The sequence below is a fragment of the Microtus oregoni genome, unplaced genomic scaffold (assembly GCF_018167655.1).
Source record: "Microtus oregoni isolate MIOR12 unplaced genomic scaffold, Mior012 000012F_ref0000307, whole genome shotgun sequence".
Lineage (NCBI taxonomy): Eukaryota > Metazoa > Chordata > Mammalia > Rodentia > Cricetidae > Microtus > Microtus oregoni.
This window is the reverse complement of record NW_024543071.1, coordinates 32,151,565-32,175,513: the sequence shown is the minus strand read 5'-3', so window position 1 is coordinate 32,175,513 and position 23,949 is coordinate 32,151,565. Positions and strand designations below refer to the sequence as shown.

At 38.3% G+C, this 23,949-nt stretch overlaps 1 protein-coding gene across 4 annotated transcripts in view; it reads right to left on the bottom strand.

Annotated features, from left to right (window-relative positions):
- Positions 1 to 23,949, bottom strand: part of Rfx3 (regulatory factor X3) — a 249,052-nt gene that overhangs the window by 80,725 nt on the left and 144,378 nt on the right. For all 4 annotated transcript variants that reach the window (XM_041661035.1, XM_041661033.1, XM_041661034.1 and 1 more), the window contains one exon: positions 14,949 to 15,207. In XM_041661035.1, the coding sequence (XP_041516969.1) occupies positions 14,949 to 15,207 (259 nt within the window). The remainder of the gene's footprint in view (positions 1 to 14,948; positions 15,208 to 23,949) is intronic.

Below are 23,949 nucleotides of genomic sequence, written 5' to 3'. Positions count from 1 at the left end.
TGGGTACAGCTAATTTCAAAACAAAACAAAAGCACAAAAACAAAATGGTGGTGACAGCAAGGAGCGAGGTTGTAGGGTCAAGGTTACTTTCGAGCTTACCTCACCATACAGATGCCCAAGATGACGGATATGGGGGCTACAGGACTTGATGCTTGCCATGCTGGGTTTCAGATTTGTTCGGGTCCTATCCCTATTTTCTGTGCTCTCATTTGTGCAACTGCATGCAGAAAGCAGTACATTTTTTAACTTCAGAGTTCGGTCACACAAAGAGTTTGCCTTTAGCCTCCGAGCCATTAAACTTGGACTTTTGAGCAATCTTAGAACTATTGACTTTGGAGACTTTTGTGGATAGAGTAACTGTGTTTCACATTATGAGGCAGCCGTGAGCTTTTGGGGAACAGGGACAGAATGTAATAATTTGATTATAAAATGTCTCCAGAGGCTCAAGTGCTGATTTCTTGGTTGTCAGCTACTAGACTTATTTTGAAAAGTGGAAATGTGAAGGAACAGAATGTAAAGAAAGAAGGAAAGTGTTCATTCTTAAAGGTGTTAAGTGGCTTTGATTGCCTATTCTTTTGCTTCCTGGCCATCATGAGGTAATTTCCTCAGCCATAAGCTTCTGGCATCACAGGACCAGGAGACAGCAGGCTCAAACTGTAATTTATAATAAATCTCCCCTTGTTCTCTATCTCCTTTTCTTTCAAGTGTTTGTCACAGCAACAAGAATTTGACTTATACAGTCATGAATTAGTAGAAATGACTATGTGGTAGGCTGGAGAGGTGGATGGGGGTGAGCACAGATGGTGGGGGGCAAGGATGGAGAGGAAAAACAATGAAAGAGAAGTCTTGGTAGAGAGAGCCACTATGGGGTTAGGGAGAAACCTGGTAGGGAAATTCCCACAAATCCACAAGGATGACCCCAGATAAGACTCCTAGCAATAGTGGACAGCATGGCCTTCCCCCGCAAACAGATCGGTGGATACCCTACCTCTCATCATAGAGCCTTCAGTCAGTAAGTGATGGAGCCAGATGGAGAGACCAACAATCAAGCACCAGGTTGAGCTCTGCAAACCCCATCAAAGAGAGGGCGAAGGGAATATACGCGCAAGGGAGGTAAGATCATGATGGAGAAATCTAGAGAAAGCTGAAACAAGCTTATGGAAACTCATGAACTCTAGATCGATAGATGTGGAGTCTCCCTGGGGTCAAACTAGGTCCTCCATATATGGGAGACAGTGGTGAAGCTTGGACTTTCTGTGGAGCCTCTGGCAATGGGACCAGGATCTGTCCCTGGTACATGAGTTAGCTTGTTAGAGCCCATTCCCTATGGTGGGATGCCATGTTCAGCCTTAATGCAGAGGGGGGGAGGGGCGTGGTCTTACCCCAACTTAATGTGCCACACTTTGTTGACTCCCCATGGGAGCCCTTACCCATTGGAAGGAGTGGATGGGGGGTGGGGTTGAAGAGGAGGCAAAGGGGGGCAGAAGAGAAAACTGTGGTTGGAATATAAAATAAAAACAAATGACCATGTGGCAATAAGTATAATTATAAGTGGTTATTTTAGTTCAAGAAAAAAAACAATACATGAACTTTGTAAGATGGAAAACACATTTAAAAATATATCAAATGTGCAAAGGTCATAGACTAGAGCAATAAGTGAATATTCTGTGATTTCTCAGGAATTGGCATTTGACAATTAGAAGTAGGGAAATACAGTATTTTCCATCCAGGAGAAATAATAATGAATTCAACATTGCTTCTACAAAGATTTACTAACACCTTAAGGGAGACCTTGAGGAGGGCACAGTATTATCTCATGAGAAAGAGAGAGAACTAACAAAGATGCAGCTCAAAGCTCAGGCTGAAAACATTTTCAGCACCAGAACTACACTGCCTTCCTGGAGTCCTGAATAAGGTGGCAGTCTCCAAGCATGCAGAGCCATGCTAAGTCACTTCCAACAACAACAACAAACCAATATCCCAAAAGGAACTTCAGAGAAAAGTCCCACCCAGGTCTTTACTGAAAGAAGACCAGAGGGAAGAGGGGCCAATGATGCTTGGATATTAAGAAAAAAAACTGCATTTTTATTCTTTGTTCATACTCAAAAGGAGACTGATAACCCATTCTCTAAAATAGTGCGTAGTATCAATGAAATGGAAGTGACGTTCCACTGGCACTGTTCTCTGCTGTGGTTATCACTCTCGCTGCCCTCTAACAAAGAAGAATGCCTCTAATGGGATGGCATCTTAGTTTGCTAAACTGCTACCATACCTAAGTGCTCTCTCTACTCAGTGGTTGAGGTTAGAGGAGACTGAACCCCCTGAGAGGGTGGTTGGAGGCAAATACTCATTTGCAGATTGAATAGATAGACAGAATGGGGTGCTACAAAGAAATTGTGACTGATATTGGAGAACCCTGCTATTAAGGTTGCAGTTCACCATGTCCAGATAGCTCTCTGAGAGAGGTACACTACGGAGGACTCCCTTTATAAGCAGGGCCTCCTCTTCTCCACTCACTCACCTTATTTGGAGATTGTCTCTAAGCTCCGATGCATGGCCTTATGTGAAGATGAGCCTGCACAGAGCACCCTGCAAAAGCTATATGACTCAGCACCTAAGTTCTCATCTTTCCTCTTGCCTGTATGACAATTAGGTGCTATGGCATGACCAATCAGCCCTTCTTGCCTATATCCCTAAGAACCCTTACGTACCTTACCCCTGGAACAATAAAATGAGCTGTCTCCCGGAAGCTGACTCCCAGAAGTTCTTTCCACCTTACTCACTGCTTCTGCTCCCTTAGCCCTTGTGGGCCGATAGCCAACGGGTAGCCAACGACCTCCAAGGAAAAGAAGACCCACAACTGTTTTAGAGAATATGAAAAGTCTTCAGTTTCTTCTACAAATCTTCAGTAAAATAGGGCTGGAGAGCTGGCCTAGTAGTAAGAGCATAACCTGCTCTTGTAGAAGATTTGACTTCAGTTCCCAGCACTCAAACCAGACAGCTCAGGATCATCCATAACTCTGTTTCCCAGGGATCTGATGCCCTCTTCTGACACTGATGGGAACCATGAACATACATGGTACATCAACTATATGCAAGCAAAATACTATATACATAAAATCAAATAAATGACTCTAAAAATATTTAGGAAAATAAATGCCTCTGGTATAAGTAACTGATAGACTAGAACACAGTGCTTATTTTGGAGCAACCATAATGCCAAGAAAGTAAGTGTCTACTGGACAACAAAAATAAAAGAGATGGTGTTTTAGATAATTCACACAGGATGCAAAAAAAGGATCCCTCTGACATGTATTTACATACATATTCATGTACATCCAAGTAAGTGTGTTAACATGTTCATGAACAACTGAAAAATTATATCATCCCATTTATGATTACTTTCTTTATAAGTCAAGGCATATCCTCTTGACTCTCAGATGGATTTTTCAGCCTTTTTCTATTTGATTTTTACAACCATCTCATAAAATAGGATAGGTATATTTTCATATTAGATAGGCACATTTCCATGGAATATGTTTATTTGCTCATAAGAAAACTACGGCTCTCAGGAACCGAGGGACTGCCTTGAGATTGTGTGGGCACTGAATTTGATTGGAATCCAAGAACTTATTACTCTAAATTCAAACTATTTTTCTTTATATTTGTGAATTTATGTTGATTATCAACTTGACAGGATCTAAAAACCAACCAGAAGACAAGCCCTAGGCATGTCTATAAGGGATGATCTCAACCAGGTTAGCCCGTTGGCATGCCTATAGGGAATTATCTAGATCAGGCTAGCCTCTGGGCATTCCTTTGAAGGATCATCTAGATCCTTCAATGGAGGTTGGAGACTCTATAACCATGAGGAGCACCTCATGGCTTGAGGTAATGGACTGAGTGAAAATAGAAGGTGGATCCGGAATGAGTGTGTGCATCTCCATTTGCTTCCTGACTCTGCGTGCAATATGATCAGCTACCTCAAGTTCTAGCCATTATCACTGCCCTGGCATGATGGACTGTGAGTCAAAACAAAGCCCTCCTTCCCCAAGCTGCCTTTTAAGCTTCCGAATGCTGCAAGTAAAGAGTAATGTGCTGTTTGATGGCAGCTGGAGTAAGAATCTTTGAGATAGAAAGGTGGGCTGGAGCTGACTCAGGAGTGAAGAGTACTGGCTGCTCTTCTAGAGGACCCTGGCTCAATTCCCAGCACCACATGGCAGCTTACAACTGTCTGTAACTCCAGTGTCAGGGAATTAGACAACCTCACACAGACATACATGCAGGCAAAACACCAATACATATAAAATTAAGCAAATTTTAAAAAAAGGATACTTGAGAGAAAGGGGAATAGCAGATTCCCAGATCATGAGATTTCAGAGGTTGGAAGGACCATATTGGGAACTAGACTAGAAACCATTCAGGTTATATGTTTAAAAAGAATATGACTGTATTTTGCTTTAGTAGAGAAACCTTAAGCAGAGATAAATTTAAAATGAAAGGCTAATGTGTTTTGGGTAAGAAATTTTAAGGTAGGATAGAATTCAGTTTGAGGCATGGTAATTATTCAGCATACTTAACCTCTGCTGACAGTGAGAAAGCCTTGTGGGGCTGGAGAGATGGCTTAGAATTCAGGAGTAGACTTTGCTATTGCAGACAACCTGACTTCAGCTCTTAGAGCCCACAGTAGGAAGCTTTAAATCGTAAGTCTAGCTCCAGGAGGATCTGACTTCTCTGGCCTCTGTGGAAACCTGAACTCATGTACATACACACCCACACACAAACCACCTACATACACATAATCAAAAGTAGAAAAAAATAAATCTCAAAAACTAAAGCTACAAGAGGGCAGAGAGGTGTTTTTTAAGTGTGAAGCTTGTCAGGAAGAACTCAAACTGGTTTAAAATTGAACCAAGGCATGCAATAAAACAAAGAAGCTGTAATGATGAAAAGAAACTAGCTTCCAAGCACTGGGGCAATAGCAGAGGTAACCTGAGGATGAGACCCACCAGTCAAAGGCTAGAACTTGTGAAAATGCAAATGCAATTGATAAGATCAGGACTAAACTCAGAAAGACTCTGAAGGGGCTCCCTGACCATAGAAAGTGTTCCCTTAGGGTCAGCACACAGAGGCTGATACAGCTAGGTTCCAGCCAAAGTCAGCAGCAGAACGCAGTAGCATCTTCTACATGGTAGTGGTTTGCCTGGCATGAAAGATGTAAGGATGAGGGAGCCAACAAGTCTTGTACCATTGTTCCAGATATCTATTGATTACAAAATGTATGGCAGGGTCAGACTCCCTTTAGAGGGGCCCGAAGAGAGCACTAGGTAAAGATGTAAAAGCAGAGCTTAAGTTGCCATGGACAATCAGAAACTGGAGGTGCCAGCACCATGGAATGTCTGCCAGGAGTAGAGGATGCCCAGCAGGGTGGCTACGTGTTTAAAGAGAGTAAACGGAGAAGAAAACAAGCATGGCTCTGCAAATGATATAGGAGCTTTGATTTCAGTCACATGCGTGCTCACACTGGCACAAAGACAGTCATATATGAGGGCATACTGATATGCACTCATGAACACAAGTCCTGGCTATCAACGTAAAGGTATGTCTCACAGAAACTTAAAAGTTTTAGATGCCTTGCATGAAGTAGTTAAATCATCATCAGTTTAGGTCAGGTGATTGAGTATTTTCTAAATGTCTATGCTGAGTCTTTTTTTTCCTCCTTCAAGAGGCCCGAAAAAAGCACAAAGGACTACCTACCTTTAACCCAGAAAACTGCAGTGCTGACTAAAGTATTGCTTTAAAAATTGCAACATTAGGAAAAATGTTAATTGATATTCAATACTGATAAGATATTAAAAGGAAGCCTAACTGAGAGGGATTCAAAATAGGCTGTTGATTTAACTTTAAAAAAAAAAAAAGCCTGAAGTTGTCCAGAACACATCCACACAGTTTTACTTTACATCTTGGTTCAAAAACAATCAAGGGTGACAAAATGACCACTACAGCTAAGCAATTAGAACAGATTTTAGGGTTTACAAACAGTGTAATATATAAAATCTTCCAATTCTATTCATTGATAGTTTTAAATGACTTTAGAGAATTTGTAAAATTGATGAACACATGTTTGGTGGTTTGAACAGATATGGTCCCCACAGACTCAGGTCTTTGAATGCCTGGCCCACAGGAAGTGGCACTATTAGGAGCTATGGCCTTGTTGAGTAGGTGGAGCCATGTTGGAGGAAGTATGTCACTAGAGTCAGGCTCTGAGGTCTCATACAAGCTCAAGCAAGGCCCAGTGTGTCAGTTCACTTCTGCTCCCTGGAGATCAAGATGTAGAACTCTCAGCTCTTTCTCCAGAACTACATCTGCTTGCATGCCACCCGTGAAAATGAACTAAATTTATGAACTGTAAGTTAGTAGCAATTAAAATTTTTCCTGTATAAGAGTTGCCATGTCATGATGTCTCTTTACAGCAATAAAAACAAACCCTAACTAAGACACATGTTTGACCTGAAAGGTGATATTATTTTATTATTATTACCTGAAGTTCTTCTGAAAGTATTTAGGAGAAAAAGAAGAAAATATTTGGATCAGAAATCTATATAATCAGATGTTTTTTGATAACAGTTGGTGTTTAAATTTAGATGGTGGACTGGAACCAAAGCATTGTCTTTGTTGGGCGTGATTATTCTGTGAACTTACAGCTTCACCTTCTATGAGGCTGATATATATATATATATATATATATATATATATATATATATATAATCAGTTTATGATGATATGTCCACTAAAGAAGTCAGGGGCTAGAATTGCCCTTTAGGACCCTGCTGAGTTAGCATTAAGCGATAGAGTTAAAGATCAAGCTTATATTTGATCTTTTCTAGTTTATTCTAAGTGGTAAGAACATCTTCACTATTATATATATTCCCTGCAATAGCAGTGATTACTATAATTTGTTAGGACTGAAAATTCTGGGCCCTCTGCCAGCAGTCACTAAGTCAGAACTCTGGGAACAGGGCTCAGAGATGCTCCCTAGAGTACATACTCACATTTGAGGACCGCTTCACTAAATTGCAGTCAAAGGTTGTTTTTCCCCTTTGCCAGAATCAGAGTGTCACTATTACCGAAGCAGCATAAACAGGCAAGTGCTCTATTTAAAGAGAGACTTTGAAGTCTAAGTATTATTTGATTTTTGTGCCTTTCTAAAGCATCTTTGAACTTACATTAGCAAAATTACTAGAAGACAATCAGGATTTTGGTGACTCAAAAATTAATCAAATAAAAATTTTAAAAAATTAACATCCTAATTTTAAAATAATATGAGGGGATAAAACTAACCAGAAATACTTAAAAAAAAATAAAACCTGAGGTGTTAGCTTTAGATTTTAACTCTAGTCTTAAAGGACAAGCTTTCAGTGACAGAGCCAGTTCCATTGACATATTCTAAGGAAACACGCACCAGGTCATTAAATTCACGGTTGATGAGAGCAGCTAATAATAATTCAGAGAGAAACTTGTAGGATTGTTCAGAGGTAGTACACAGTTTTATGCATGTGACCCTACCTTAATTCCAGGACACACACATACACATGTTTCTGTGAAATGATACAAATATGGTATAAGAGGATAATTCAAACTCAGATACATGAATACAAACACATAACATTCACTCAAGGCAAAATTTTGGGTACAAATAGTTTTAAGTCTGTAATTAAATTTAGACCTCATTTCATTCTCAAAACTTCCAAAAGTCTAATCAAGGACTTTCTGAAACTTGGGATCAAGGTTTAATATTAATCTTAATACCTCAGAGTCAATCACTTTTTATTTGTTTGTTTTTAAAACAAGGTTTCTCTATAGCTTTGATGTCTGTCCTAGAACTAGCTCTTGTAGACCGGGCTAGCCTCAAACTTACAGAGATCCTCCTGCCTCTGCCTCATGACTGCTGGGATTAAAGGCGTGTGCCACCACCACCTGGCTGAGACAATCCCTTTTTAAGTGTAAACTATAACTTTGTTCTGATTATATTTGCTAACACTGCTTACATCTAGGAACTATTAATCCCAGAATTTGAAGCTACCTCACTAAATCTCTTAAATGGTTTCATCAGATTCTCCGTAATTTATCAGATACTACCACATCAACTCAAATTCTAACTTTTTAATTTCTCTTTCATTTTCATGTTTTGTTGCAATCTCTTGATTTTTGCATCTTTCCTGTACTTTTGAAAACATATTAAGGAAATCACATTATCTACGTGTATACATGTATAAATCTAGCATCCAGGGCTCTGAAGCCAGAGGATCAATTATCTGAGGCCACCTTGGCTATACAATAAGTATATTAAAAGAAGAGTGATCTTATCTTTCTTTCTTATAAGACAAATGGAAAACTCATTAAACCTACACCAAAAAGTTTGAAAATGAATGTGTAAAATTATTTCTAATAATCTGCGAATATATAACAAACCTTCTAGCCTATGAAATTTACTGCAGTTATAATCGAACCCAAGCTACAGAAGGAAAATATAACAGAATAAAGGAGCTACTTCTGCGGATGGCAAACACAACTGTAACTATTACACCAAATGTAGTTGCACTCCATGTTGTGGAAGCTGAGCTCATAAACATGAGCATATGAGAAAATCCCGCTCTCTGCAGAACTGCTAATTCTGTGTGTATTGTGTTTCTCCCCCAAATCAGGAAGAAGTATTAAGCTTTATGGGTCTAACATTGACTTAAATCTTATAAAAAAAACAGTGTGATTTAATATATCACCAATGTATTTCACACTATAGCTATATACCAAATTTTTATGAATGAAATATTAAGTTAGTATTCAACTAGTAGATTTGAAGTTTGATTTGTAAACTGAAGGAATATCAAGACAAAACAATACAACCAGCCACAAGAGACACAACTTACTTTACTATTTACCAGTGCTAATAACCTTTTTGATTTAGTTTATACAATATAAAATGTAGCTATTTCTGGAATATTGCAATAGACTTATTTTGTCTGAAATGCGAGGTTGTCATTTCATTTGTCTTAACTTCTGGTTTATCCAGATCTCTGGGAGTGTAATGGCCTAAGCCCTAAGTGTAGAAGTACTGCCTCATGTGCTGGAGGGGGAGCTGCTGGGTGGAACGCAGAAGCATGGATGGAGACCACACGCCTGTCAAAGTCCCCTTTAATTAAAAACTAAAACGAGGTCCCAGAGCCTTCAGTCATTTTATGATTTTGTGCTGGAAGCAGAAGATTCCTGGTATTCCATCTGAAAATTTCACTTAAAAGCTCAGTTTGGTCTTAGCAAAATAGAAATGCTAAGATCACGTATGCTTCTGCTCATATAAGTACTGCTTTCTTAAACACGCTAGCTGGGATGTTATATCATTTTAATACAGTAAGAAATCTGACTTATATAAAATTATACATATTCCCAACTTTAAAATTATTTTCTCCCCAGCTTACCATTACAGAAGACAAATCATTGTTTTATGTAACTATAAAGCTATAGCTCAAAGACCAATAGTAAGATAGACAAATCAGCTATTTTCAACCTAATTATTTTTATAAATGTAAGAAAGCCATCGATACACACGGTATGAAAAACGTTCTCTATGTCATCGTTAGAGGTAAAAAAATTAAAAATTATTTTGTTTCCATTTGTGTGAAAAAATAAACTCTTCTGCTTGTATATTTATGGGAGATTTCTAGAATGAAGCCTAAAGACTTAGAAGTAGTGACTGCTTCTGAGAAGACAAAAAGGCCAGGGAGAGAGGCAGACATAGCATGCTTGTTATTTGACCTATTCAATGTACAATTTAAGAATGGTTGAGTAATTCATATAAAAATTAACAAAATTTGAAATAAAACAAATGGCCATCACTACAACATCCACAAAGGACTAAGAAGGCAAGTGGTTTTCTGCGCAGTTCAAAATACTTACTCGTTTAGAAAAAGCATACGTTACATGGACTCATGAACACTTAAAGCACAGGAAAAAGAAATAAGAACACCTAAAATTCTAAAATGAATCAGATTTCTCTACATTATATAAAGTAAGCTAAGTTTTATTTACATCAAATAGTTAAGGTATATTTTACATTAATTAGAAGAGATATTATAATCAACATATTTTATTTACCTTTTTTTGGCAGAATCTAATTTTACTAAAAGCTTTTAAATGTATGTCATTATTATTACATATAGGTCCTAAAATTAATTTTATAGCACAGCCTCAAAATGCCTAATGCAATGTTATTTATTTATTTATGAAGATAAAAAATAACCAAATAAAAAATACAAATAATATTTTGCTTAACAGAGGACTGAGTAAAGGTTCTTAAATCATATTGCCATTTACTGTCAAGGAAAGTATAAGATATAATATGCTGTTGTGAGCACAAAAATATCACTGCAGTCACAAGTTTTTGCTTTGTATATGGAAATTGTTTCATTTTTAAAGTTATTAAATTCTATAAATGAGGATGCTATCAAAATAAGCAAACAAACAAGCCAAGAATTTCCAATAAAATGAATGAAATAGAGTGAGACAGTCAGAGGAAAGGAGTGTGAGGAGTCCAGACTCATGACAGTAACCAACTCCCACACCTTACGGTCTGTGACACAGCAACAACAGATCCCTAATTTCAGTTGAATTGAATCTAAAACACTTATTTACATCACTACTTAGCTAAACTCATATCTAATGGTGATCCAACAAAACTGTCAATATTTCTTAAAATTCTTAGTATCAGCATAAAATATCTTATATATGTATTTTTATAATATATGTACATAAAGATATACACATATATAATTTATAAATATATAGGTTCTTTATGTTCTTTTTGGGTTGTTTTGTTTTGTTTGTTTTTAGTGACAGGGTTTCTCTGTAGCTTTGGAGCCTGTCCTGGAACTAGTTCTTGTAGACCAGGCTAACCTCGAACTTCCAGAGATCTGCCTGCCTTTGCCTCCTGAGTGCTGGGATTAAAGGCATGTGGCACCACCACCCGGCAAGATATGGGTTCTTAATGACCACATGATATAATAGGTAAAACGAACAGTAGTGTTGTCATCAAATAGGAATACTAATAGTTTGCCACATAATAAATTCATAATATAAAATTTATTACCTTTATAGCTTTTTCATCTAAAGTTATAAAGTTAAAGCAAATAACACTTGAAATAAAAATTCTGCAGATAATCCAGATGACTGTAGTAGAGCAAAGATGATTCTGATAAGATGTTTTAGGCTAGGCATCAAAGTATTCCAGGAAATGATCTTTGATTTTTCTCCACTGGGGTTTTTATGTAAAATCACAAACCTCTTCCATAGCATGCAATAAGAGGCTGTTTGCACATTAAGCTTCTGAGGACACAGTCTTCTTCCTAACAATTCTGAGTGCAAATATTTCTGTACAGACACAAGTGAATTGCGTAAGGGCACATCTGAGGACGGAGGTAGGATACTCCCAGCCTGCAAGTGAGTTATGGTGCTCAGCTGTGTTCCCAGGGACCTTAATCAGTTTCCTATCAACTGAATGAGGTGAGCTGGTGGCACCACAGCACTTCAAGCTCTGCTCGTCAGCAATGCCAGGCTGACTACGGCTGGCTCTTGTTTTTCATAAATGTTCATCAGATACCAGATGTCTCTTATTTAAGATACAATCTACCAGAACACTTGTGTACTTTCTTTTAGCAAAAGAAGTGAGGTGTGTGTGGGCGTGTATTATGTGTGCATGTCCACATATGGAGGTAAGAGGGTAACTTCTGAGAGTCTGTTTTCTCTTTCTCCATGTGAGTCTTGGGGAATGCATGCAGGTTATCAGGCTTGGTGGATGTACCTTTACCTGCTGAGCTATCTTGCATGCCAGAATGCTTATATTGTCTCTAGATTATTTATAAAACCTAACACAACATAAACATGCTTGAAAATAGTTAATATACTACATCTTTTGGGGAAGAATGACAAGCAAAAAGTATGTACACGTATTGTAATTTTATCCCAAGCGTTTGCTGTGAGGTTGGTTGAATCCACAGAAGAGAGATCTGCAGATGTAGAGAGGTGTCTCTCTTTTCTGCACTCAGGCATTTTGGCTAAGACACCACCAATTTCTATAGTCGATTATATTAGCTATGCTACATGTTACAGGCACAACAAGACCAGTCAGAGAAACTGAACTTAAATGGCATATAGCATATGGCCTAGTGTGGAAAGGCATGCTGCCAGACACTGTACTCACAGACATGCCTACGGTTCTACGGGAACTGAAAAAGACACATGGCAGCAAGAAGCACCTACTAGAAGCATGCCAATTTCCAGTCATCAAAACAATGAAGAAATGTATTGATTTTCAAAATTTGGCAAGAGAAGAATAGTATGAAAAGTTTCAGGGGTAAATAACACTTAATTTCGCTAATTTGCTATAATAAATAAAACTGAAAAGTGATAAAAGAAATCACACACTGTGATTTGAACTAATATGTTCAGCATTATTGAGGTGAGATGTAAATTAAATATATAGCTTATTAATGCATTTCAAGAAACCAAGTAAGCACTGACAGATGGATACAGATAGGTTTAGATAACTCATAACTATCTTATGCTTTCAGTGAGGGCCTGCATACACAAAATTTCTCGGTAAACTTTTAATGTTTTCGGTTAAAAAGGAACTATTGATGTAAAAAGAAAGCAACCCTAACTGGAAACACATCAGACTCATAACTCCCCAGAAATGGATATTGACTGCAAATTTATACCTAGATTTATTTATACCTATAATAAATCGCCAATTTAAAAATAGTTCCAACCATTCTTACTTGCTATAACTCAGTTATCTATGGGTTCATTTTATAAACTGAAATAATAATAAATGATTGCAAAGTTGTATAGTGGAAGAACTAGGAGTAATGTCATCTTGCATATTCTGGATACAAAAACAAAGGCATCCACTGGTTAAAAAATTATAAAATTAATCCTTTTAATGCCTTTAAATATGTATTTAAATGACATGAAATATAATGTTTAGTTAATTTAGCAACAGAACTTGCAAATTAAGTAAACATTAATCAAGTTGTTATTGGGGATATTTGGTTAGTTTGAATTGTGAAGACAAATGGGAATGGCCACAGAGATGAAGTAGGAAAGGATAAGGTCAGAAGGAAGGCATGTCAGCATGAGAGAGTAGATGAAGTGAAAATGAGACAGCTCACAGAGCCTTGAGAAATCATTGCCTACAACTGGAAATGACATTTGACGTGTATCGCAATAGGCATCTATAAACTATGGGTACCATTTTCCTTTTGTGATAAATATAAACTTACTGTTTTTCTTGTGCTATTTCATAATTTTTTGTAATTGTCATTATTTTAAATAAAAAAATTACTTAGTATAGCACTTTGTTTTACTGATAGAGCAACAAGGCTAGAGAGGATATGGCTGATTAGTGGTAACTTCTTTATTTTGTAGTCTGTATAAACATGTGTATGATTGAAAAATTTAGAAGTATAAGATTTTTGTATTAAAAGCAAGAGACAATACATATAAAAAAGCACTTCAAAAGTATGTACAAAAATGCAAAAAAAAAATCTACTCAGAATAGCTATTCTGGTATTAAAAATACACTGAAGTCAATAAAAATAGAGGGTTCTAAAATGTGTTGAGGGATAGATCAATAATAATGATGAAAGAGTGAACAAATCAGTACAACAAATACACAAGAGTAACACAAAGTACATAGAACAGCCTGAAGAAAACACAGAAGGTGAAAACTAGAGGCCTCATACTGCTATTGTTTTCCACCCAATTCACTACTTCCTCATTTCACTTCAAGAACAAAATACATGGTAACAAAATGAGAAAAGTGTGTATACACTTAATTCAAAACCCTATCACTACACTCCCTACTTCTTTGTAGGGTTAGGGGTAGAACTCAGGACTCTGAACACACAGAGCACTGTCACGATGCTACTGAAGTACAACCCTAGCCCACAACCACTATTTCATATGAATCAAGTAAGAAGTCAATTCCATTGCTATTTTGTCTTAGGTGATCATTCTCCCTTTTATACATACGTGACCTTACAGCTTGATGATATCAAATGGTATATAACTTCCTACATTCCTGAAACCACTTCAGCAAATTAATACTCTCATACTGGCAAGCCATCCTTCTCTGTAAAAATGCATATTTAAATTTAAATGTTTGAGAAGTGCTATATGAAGATGTGTCTTCATTCATCATTTGGTCACAGCACCGACCTAAGTGTCTTACATATGAATCACTTGCCACCAGGGCTTCCCAGAGCTTTCTTTGGTAGATGCAATGTGACTCTGGCAAATGAAATACAGCACAGGGTAACACATCTCCTGACAGGGCCACACAACATAGCACAGTCTGGCTTCAAACTCACAATCCTCCCCCCGCCTCTCATGAACCAAGAAAACAGGCATGTATCCACATAATTTTTTTAAAAAAATTAAATACTAGTATCACTATAAATTTGATAAAACAAGTACATGTGACTTTCTATTGTAAAAGCAAACCAGTTTTTTTAAATGTATAAACAAACTATAGTATAGCTTCTATAATTCAGTCTGGCCTTGAATTCACAACACTCCTTCTGCCTCAATCTCTGTGTACTAAGATTCCAGGCATGAGCCCAAAAATATAGCAAAGTCAGTGTTTACATTAGGAAAATTCATTTCTCTAGATGTAGCTTTCTATTACTGATAAAGACTTTCTAATTACTGAATTAGAGCATATATGCCAGTAACATTCTTCATAATGCTACCTGTTACATCCTGTAAAGTGGCAGGATATGAAAACTGCATAATACAATTTGCCCTACTCAAGTCTGTGTGGTTTGCTTCCCTCCATAGAGGAAAACAGTACAGTACAAGCCACAGAAGCTAACGGAAATAAAATGAGAAACACTTACTGTCGCTGGGGAGGCCCGAGTTGTGTGTGTCACTGAGTGACCAGAATTCTCCATTGAATTGCCAATCAGATAGGTTCCTCCGGAGCTGCTGATGAGCTGGCCTCCTGTGACGCCCATCTGAATACCACCAGTACCCACCATACTGTGGGAGGACACCACGGTTGTCACCTGTGCTGAACTTCCTTGAGTATCAAAGTAATTTCCTCCAGTGTTTTGGCTGTACATCTGTGTTTCTGTATAGGGATAAGTTGTTGTTCGGCTTTAGAAGAAAAAGAAAAACAAAGAAATTTACTAGCTTGTTTATATCAAGATTGCTCCTCTCCTCTCCTCTCCTCTCCTCTCCTCTCCTCTCCTCTCCTCTCCTCTCCTCTCCTCTCCTCTCCTCCTCCTCCTCCTCCTCCTCCTCCTCCTCCTCTTCTTCTTCTTCTTCCTCTCTCTCTCTCTCTCTCTCTCTCTCTCTCTCTCTCTATCTCTTGTTTTTCGAGACAGGGTTTCTCTGTTTAACAGCTCTAGCTGTCCTGGAACTAACTCCTGTAGATCAGGCTGGCCTTGAACTCACAGAGATCCACCTGCCTCTGTCACCCAAGTGCTGGGATTAAAGGCATGCCCAAAAAGATTGTTTTAATAAAAATATTTTTAAAAACACATTATTAATGTCGCGCCTGTGAAACCAGGTACCTTCTGTATTCTTCTATGAAATACTATTCCCACCAATAGATGGATTGAGTTCCTCTCCCAGAACCTTAACTTGTTTCTGTACTGGCGTATATCTACCCTGCACAGGATCTCATCTCCAACCCATCAACAGGTCAGCACGCTGCAAGAAATCTGTTCACAAATTCTTCCCTTGCATACAATCTCATGTATGAGCGACTATTGGGAAGGCTGAGATCGGCCACGATTGGGACCCTGACCAGTCAGTCTCTCAGGCCACTTCCCATCCATGGAAAACTAGTGACTACCCTTTATGTATGAAGAAGTTTCTGTGGGTTCCTTCCGTAACACCAAAGAGGTCTTGAGCGAAGATACTACTCGTGTCTTTGCAGGAGTTCTCCCCTTCGTTAATGACTGTGCCAGCTCTTCATGTCCTCACTTTCCACCTCCCCGAAAGTCTGGTCAGGCTTCTGCCCTTAGCCTTTCAGTGAAGTGGCTTTAATAAGGCCATTTGTGATCAAATGCAAATACCAGGCTAAAAGGCTCCTCCAGCCCGTGTCTCTTTTTGACCTCTTTGCAGAATGATGCTGCTGACCACTCCATGTTGCCCTTTTCTTCTCTGTCTGTTCTGATTAAGTTTATCCGATTTGTCATTTTCAGTTGATGACATCTTACATTATAGGATGCCTTCAAGCTTTTTTTATTTTTTACTTTTGTGTAAAAGCTCACAAGAAGTTATAAGTCTACAGAAATATAAAAGCGTACAGTGACAAACACTTCACTTGCTTATGTCTTTAAAATTTCAAACGATAAACTAACATGTCCAGGGCTTGCTGTTCTCTAACTCCACCCCCACATGTGGCCAAGCCTGGCACCTGGGTATCATCTAGCCTGGTGCTTTATTTTCTGTGGTATTTCATTTCCACTCTTTACATTCACTGTTATCCCTCAACCCCCTTTGCTAATCACCATGTTTCTGGCATGTTTGATATGCCAAGGTTGTTGTGGTTTCTGCTTTTCTTGTTACTTAGACCACAGGCATTCACCATGTACTGCATGATACATGTATGTTCAGGGTAATCTATCACAGAGCTGGGATACTATTCTTTTTATTTTCTAGCTCTAATTTAAGAATTTTAACGTCTGAAATTCTAATAGCCAACACTTATTTCTAAATACCTACACAACTCATTGAACCTGGAGATATTGTGCTGGTGCCAATATGAAGCCTGGATCTCTCTATTCTATCTTTGGTGTGGTAAGGCACTCTGAAGACTACTAAAGGAGAAATGTAAACACCTGTCCAGTCACAAACCCTGTCTCCTACAATTGCTCCTACATGCCACACATGCTAGGGCAATGGAGGCATAAAACTTGTCAGAGTAGCCAACCAATGCCTTGTTTTATGTAAGGCCCACTTCATAAGACTGAACTTGACAGTGCTCGGTGAACAAGAACCAGAGGCTAGATAACCCAGAGACCTAGAGTAAATGCAAACACTATGGATCTTTTTTAAAAAAAGTATCAATAAAATGACTCTGTTATACTCATAAATGACTCTGCTATACTCATAAATCAGTCTTTCATCATCATTAGAGAGGCTTCCTCCTGTAGCAGATGGGAATAGATGCAGAGATCCATAGCCAGAAATTAGGCAGAGAGAGAGAGAAAGAGAGAGAGAGAGAGAGAGAGAGAGAGAGAGTCTTTGTAACATGCAGCTCTAAATAGGATGTCTCCATCAAATCTCTCACCTCAGAGCTCAGGAAATCCCACTGAAGAGGAGGGGAAAGAGTAGAGCCAGAGGGCATGGAGGACAGCAGCAGAACAAGGCCCTCTAAATCAACTGAGCAAGGCTCATATGAACTCACAGAGGCTGAAACAGTAAGCTCAGGGCCACTGTGGATCTACATCAGGTCCTTTGTATATATATTATATCTTTCAGCTTAGTATTTTATATGGGACTCCTGAATGTGTGAACAAGTGGGTCTCTGATTCTTGTACCTGCTCTTAGGGATCTTTTCCTTCTGTTGAGTTGCCTTGTTCAGCCATGATGTGATGACTTTTGCTTTATCTTAATATATTTTATTTTGCCATGTTTGTTATCTCTGACAAGTCTGTTCTTTTCTTAAGGGAGACAGAAAGGGAGTAGATCCAGAGGGGAGGGGAAGTGGTAAGGAACTGGAAGGAGTAGAGGAAGGGGATCCTGTAATTAGCATACATTCTATAAGAGAATAATCTACTTTCAATAAAAGGAAAATAAAGAGAAAAGGAATGGTATGTTACATGGGCAGCCTCAGAGGTTCTTATTCTTCTGTACCCTTCACCTGGCCAGAGGACCGCACTTCCACCTCCAGTTTTTGAAATTAAAGCTAATGCTACCTGGGCAGCCTCAGAGGTTCTTATTCTTCTGTACCCTTCACCTGGCCAGAGGACCGCACTTCCACCTCCAGTTTTTGAAATTAAAGCTAATGCTTCTCTTATATTGATCCAAGCCAGTTAAGTCTAAGAATTGTCTTCTAAATAAAATGTGAAACTCTCCAATTCTCGTTTCCGTTCTCATAATCTTTAATTCACAATGTTATTTATTATAGTTGCACTCTGATGGGTTTTCTTTCTTCAAACCTGGCTCTCTTCCAATTTGCCTTCAATTTTGCTGCTATGGGAATTTTTCTAAGATACAAATGTGGAAAGAAAATTTTGCTTAAAAAAAAATCTTGTTCTCAGTAGTCCTCATTGTCCGCTATGTTCAGCAAGTCCGGTTTTATCCCAGGCTTTTTCAGACCCAGGCCGGCTGGTTTTGGTGAGTTCCCGATAGAACATCCCCATTGTCTCAGTGTGTGGGTGCACCCCTCACGGTCCTGAGTTCCTTGCTCGTGCTCTCTCTCCTGACGAGGGAGGGGGACTTGATTGGAGGAGGGGGAGGGAAATGGGAGGCGGCGGCGGTGAAGAGACAGAAATCTTTAATAAATAAATAAATTTAAAAAAATCTTGTTCTGATTCTTGCTTTCAAAATTCTCCTTTTCCTTCAAAAATGCTCAAAACCTTATAGGAAGAACCAGGGCTGGTTTGTACATAATCTCAGGACTTGGGTATGGTTACATTCTTAAAAGCTTTCTTCAGTAATAACATATTGGACATTTTGTACATCAGTTTTCTCTAGGAGATACCACTTTCTCTACCCTTCTTGCTTTACTTGGAAAGCTTTCTTATTCCCCCGTCTCTCTTCCTTTGTCCTAACCTTTAGCAGTTCATCTTAAGCTCTCCATCTCAGATTGATTTCATGTGTCTGTCCTTACCATAGGCACTCCTCACAGGCCTTTCAGCAGTTCTATCAAGGTAGACATTATTACTAGAGCTTAAGAGAAACATATCAAGGGACCGGAATCATTCCATCTTCCAGATGTGCCTTCTTCATGCAATTCTCAATAGACATCAGTAATACACATGCACTGCAAACATTTGGAATCCACATAACCCCCAGGCAGGGGTAAAAACAGGAAGTGGAAAGCAAGTCACTTCAGTTTTCACATTTTCTTCTAGTTGGAAAGGATTCATGAGCTAGAAAATAAGTGCAGAGCAAGAGAAGGGGGCAGGCACTGGAGATCAAGCTAAAGCCACGGAGCATCATACTTGGAACTGTACAGTTGGCTTAGCTGTTTCATAGACGCACCGTGGCTAAGACTGTAAGAGGGGACACAATTAGGAAAGGCAGGATGTGCATTGTCTGAACTTGATTTTGACAAAAAACTCATATATTTAAATGGAAAATGGAGGAGACTTTCAAATGCTGGGTTGATACGAGAAGTAGGCCATGATAGCCTTGCATGGCTTTTAATCTTTGGGAAGCAAGCATTACTTTGATGGTATCCCTGGAGCCCTAGCCAAACCAAGTCATACACAAGTAACGCTTAAGCTACTGAATCAATATCAAGAATGTATAATTACTACTACTACTACTACTACTACTAGTAGTAGTAGTAGTAGTAGTAGTAGTAGTAGTAGTAGTAGAAGCAGCAGCAGCATCAGTATTTCGTCTGTATAGTTATGGTATTCATGAGACCATGCATGTCTCACAATGTAGTCCACGATAGGCCGGACTCAGGAACCTCCTATATCAGTCTCCCATCTGCCAGACAGGCTTGTGCTACCACAACCAGCTTTGAAGAATGTATTTTTTTTTAAAAACAAAAACAAAAACAAAAGACACCACCAAGAGAAAAGCAAAGAGTTCTTGTCACTATAAACACTGAATGCATCCTTCATTTCTTGTTTCAGTACTATTTCCCCAGAAATCTCCTGAACATTCTGGAAATAGCAAACTTTCTAGGCAGTTTTATGCATATTTGAAAAGATGCTCTGTGTTCATTTTGCTTCACACAAACTGCCAAAGGCTAAGAGTCATGAAATTATTTATCATATTATTTTTACAGCCAAAACAAAACCTTGCTATTATTCTCCATACGGACGAGTAACGGATGTGGATGTGGGAATATGTACATATTTGCTGGCAGAAGCTTCTTCAGAGCTGAACTTACAGTTCTATATACATCCCAGGACTCTAACCCATTTAATTCAGCTAGTTAATGCTATCTGCATCCATCATGCCTTAGTGTGCATGCCATGGCTAGTATAACCATGACTATTCATTTCTTTTTTCATTAGAAAGACTGAGATAATCGAGCTAAATTTTAACCATAACCCTGAATACCCTCTCCTTACTTATTCATTAAGATGACTGAGCCAATGGAGCTCAACTCTAACCACTTAGTGTCCTACTTTGAGCATCTAGTGCCTCATGTATAAGGCCATACACACAATCTCTCTCATTACGTGTTTTGCATTTTATCAAGGTGTTTGGATATCACATCAACAATAAGCTTGACATTATAAAATCCAACAAGGTTATGGAAGGAATAAATTAAAGAAATAAAATAGTTTGTAAATTTTACACCATAAATCACATTATAAATATATAGTAACATGAGAATGTATTCCATTACAGTATCTAATGCTGTAGACTCAGTAAAGGTAGGCTTTCCTGCACATTCTAATTCTACCTAAAGGATGCATTCATTTTCCTTAAATATTTATAAAATACATCATATAAATATAAAGAATTAGACTACTTTAATAAAAACCATAAAGACATTCATGGGAATAATAATGAACTATTTAATAATTAGCTATTAAAATTACAAGTTTCTTTTCTTTCTCCAAGAACTATGCAAATACTTCATATAAAATATTTAAAAAAAAAAACAAAACAGAAAGCCTAGCAGTGGTGGCGCATGCCTTTAATCCTAGTACTTGGGAGCCTGAGGTTAGGTGGATCTCTGTGAGTTCAAGGTCAGCCTGATCTACAGAGCAAGTTCCAGGACAGACTCCAAAGCTACAGAGAAATACTGTCTCAAAAAAGAAAGGAAGGAAGGAAGGAAGGAAGGAAGGAAGGAAGGAAGGAAGGAAAGAAACCAGCTCCCCCCCCCCCACACACACACACCAGAAACTGGCATTCTCCTCCTCTAAACTCCAAATAAGGCACAATCAAAAGGCTGCATTTCACTGAACAGCACTGCATGCTGGAGGTAAGACAGAGTGGATTCTACCTATCTGAGCTGCAGTTTATTTGTCTGTAAAAGGAATGGGGATAAATGTTATCTATCTTACCACCTTTGACATTTTAGGACGCTACATTTGAATGTCCTTCATCTTTGAAGAGACAGGAATTTTTTATGTAGCTAACATTAGAAACCTTTCTTTAGAAAGAAACATCCAAGCTCCTTTCCCAGACGGTCAATTTTCTCTCCAAGGTCTCCTATGGAACCAGCTATGCTGGGTGAGCTCTAAGTGGGAAGTGGATTGACACCCACTCCTGTGCATCAGCTGAAGGCCACTGAAGACAGCATCCTCACTCCTTAGTCATGGTGAGTCTACAGAATCATTTTTTCTAAAGAAAGAGGATTTTAAAGATAATAAGAAAACATAATTCCACTTGCAAATTCTGAAACTTAGCTGTGTCACTTGAGGGGGAAAAGAATAACCTGAAGTGGTTTCTTATTAATCATCTGAAGTATATGGGAGAGGGAAGTGGAGGCCTTCAGAAAATGTACTAACCACAGGATTTTCAAGAGGTAACTTTAGAAAATTGAGTCCCAATTCTGTTCACATGCTTATGGATTTTGAATAAATTACAAATGTCAAAAGTGTCACCTCCCAAAGTGTAGTGTGTAAAAGTTTTAGAAATACTTAGTTTCTTTCCTAAATTCTGACTTTCTTTTGTCCTAAATACAGGACTTAAAAAAAAACTTTTTAAAACCTCGAAAGCTCTATTAGGAACTGGGATCCTCTCCATCTATGTAACCACAGTATGCTTTTAAGGGACTCACATTTTGTGAAACATAGTTTGGGAAATTTCACACTTGAGATGATGATAAATGTACCCTCAAACAAAAAGAGCTGAGAAGGCGTGAATCCACATACTGCACAGATATGAACACACAGACACCTCTGCGTCCTAAAAGCTGATCACCTCTAAACAACAGATGTTCCACTCAACAGCTTACACAGAAAATCCCTTGTAAAACAGACGCCTTAACTTTGACACAACATAGGTTATATCATTCTTTTTTCTCTGATGGATAGAGTGTAGGAATGAGCTGGAGGGGTAAAGGTCAGGAGGTGTGATGAAGAAAAATAACTGTATTTTTAAAAACCTGATTATGAAAACCAAGAGATTGTGGATGCAACGGACTCTCCTTTGGTATGTGATATTCCTCAGTTAGTTCAATTATGGTAGCACAGATGATTAGAAAATGAAATTGTACAAACAGAGATAACTAGGACCTAAATTTTGCAGAAACGTCTTTGGGAGAACCACTGCAAGGAAATAAACAAATTATGCAAGTTAGGTACCTAAAGAACAAGGATAAAACGAGCAGGAGAGGAATGAACTCTGTTACCTTTTCCCTTGAGTAAAAAGTGATTCTGTGCCAACACCCAGCACTACAAAGTAGTCTCAATTGTTCAACTGAATTACAGGCCTACTTACTAACCCACACCGCTAAGCCTGTTATGCTAGCAGTAATTGTCAATATTCGCAGCGAGAACCAGGTAAACACTTTAGTTTCAGAAATGATGATGATTACACATTCTCATGAGTGATTACTTGCATCTGTGAGTGCTGTCATCACCTCTTGAGTGAGACCCCGTGCTTATGTCTACACGACACGGGAATGCTGGTAACACGGGCATAGAGAACCAGAAGTACTGAGCATGTGCGGGTTGTAGGGTCATGTACTGGGTGCTTGAAAGTTCATGACAATGATCAGAGTCCCTCTCCCCTAGGACGATCATTAGCAAAATGTGGCTATTATCGCAGAGAAGTGGGACTCTAGGGTCTAAGTCAGAGATCAAATACTAGTTGCCTATTAATTCTGTGTGACACAACAGAAGGATAGAGATCTCCCTCTCTAACACATATGGAAATCTTCTGAACACAAAGAGAGAATACAAGTATTCTCAGATGGGCATTTGATACACAAACTGTATGCAGTCTAATGGCAACAGTGTAAGAGCACAAAACAGATTCTAACAGCTTATGCTGAAAAAGTAATTATTTTGATGTCTGAGAAAAAAATATTCATAGTCATCTAATCACTACAATCCTGAATATAATTCATAGCAGTATAATGATATTTCCTTATTAAGAACAGAAGTGATACCTTAGAACTTCTATTCAAAGTGTATATTTGCCAGTGACAAGGGATCTTAGACGCATGTCTTATCTATCAAGACCAAAAGTGCTCATTGTCACGATACTCGGAACTGAAGATGCAATCTAGGCCCACACAGTCCAGATCAAAGCTAATTGGACTTTGTAGCAAGTGAACTCATGACCTAGACCTCATTAGTCATGATCTAATCAACCGAGCTAGTGGCCACAGAAAGTAAGTGTTGGCACTAGACAATTCCTGGGGAATCATTTCTGCACTTACACAGGTCCCACAATTTTAAAGAATCTACTTCAGAGATACTGTTTTTCTAAGGCTTTACAAGTACATAAAACCATGAACTCATATTCATTATGTGGGAGAGTTAAGTTATACAAGAAAGAGCAAAGGGCCAAAATGGTTTAGCAGGAACAGGCTTATATCTTCATGCTTGATAACTTTAGTTCAATTCCTGAGACTTACATGGCAGAAGGGAAACTATACTCCCACAACTTGTCTTTTTTTAAAAAAAAATTCACATACACACTGTGACAAACTCACACACATATAAATAAACAATGTAAATGTCCAGTTGAAATGTTAAAAATTGGTTAAAAAATTCAACATTAAATTAAAATTTA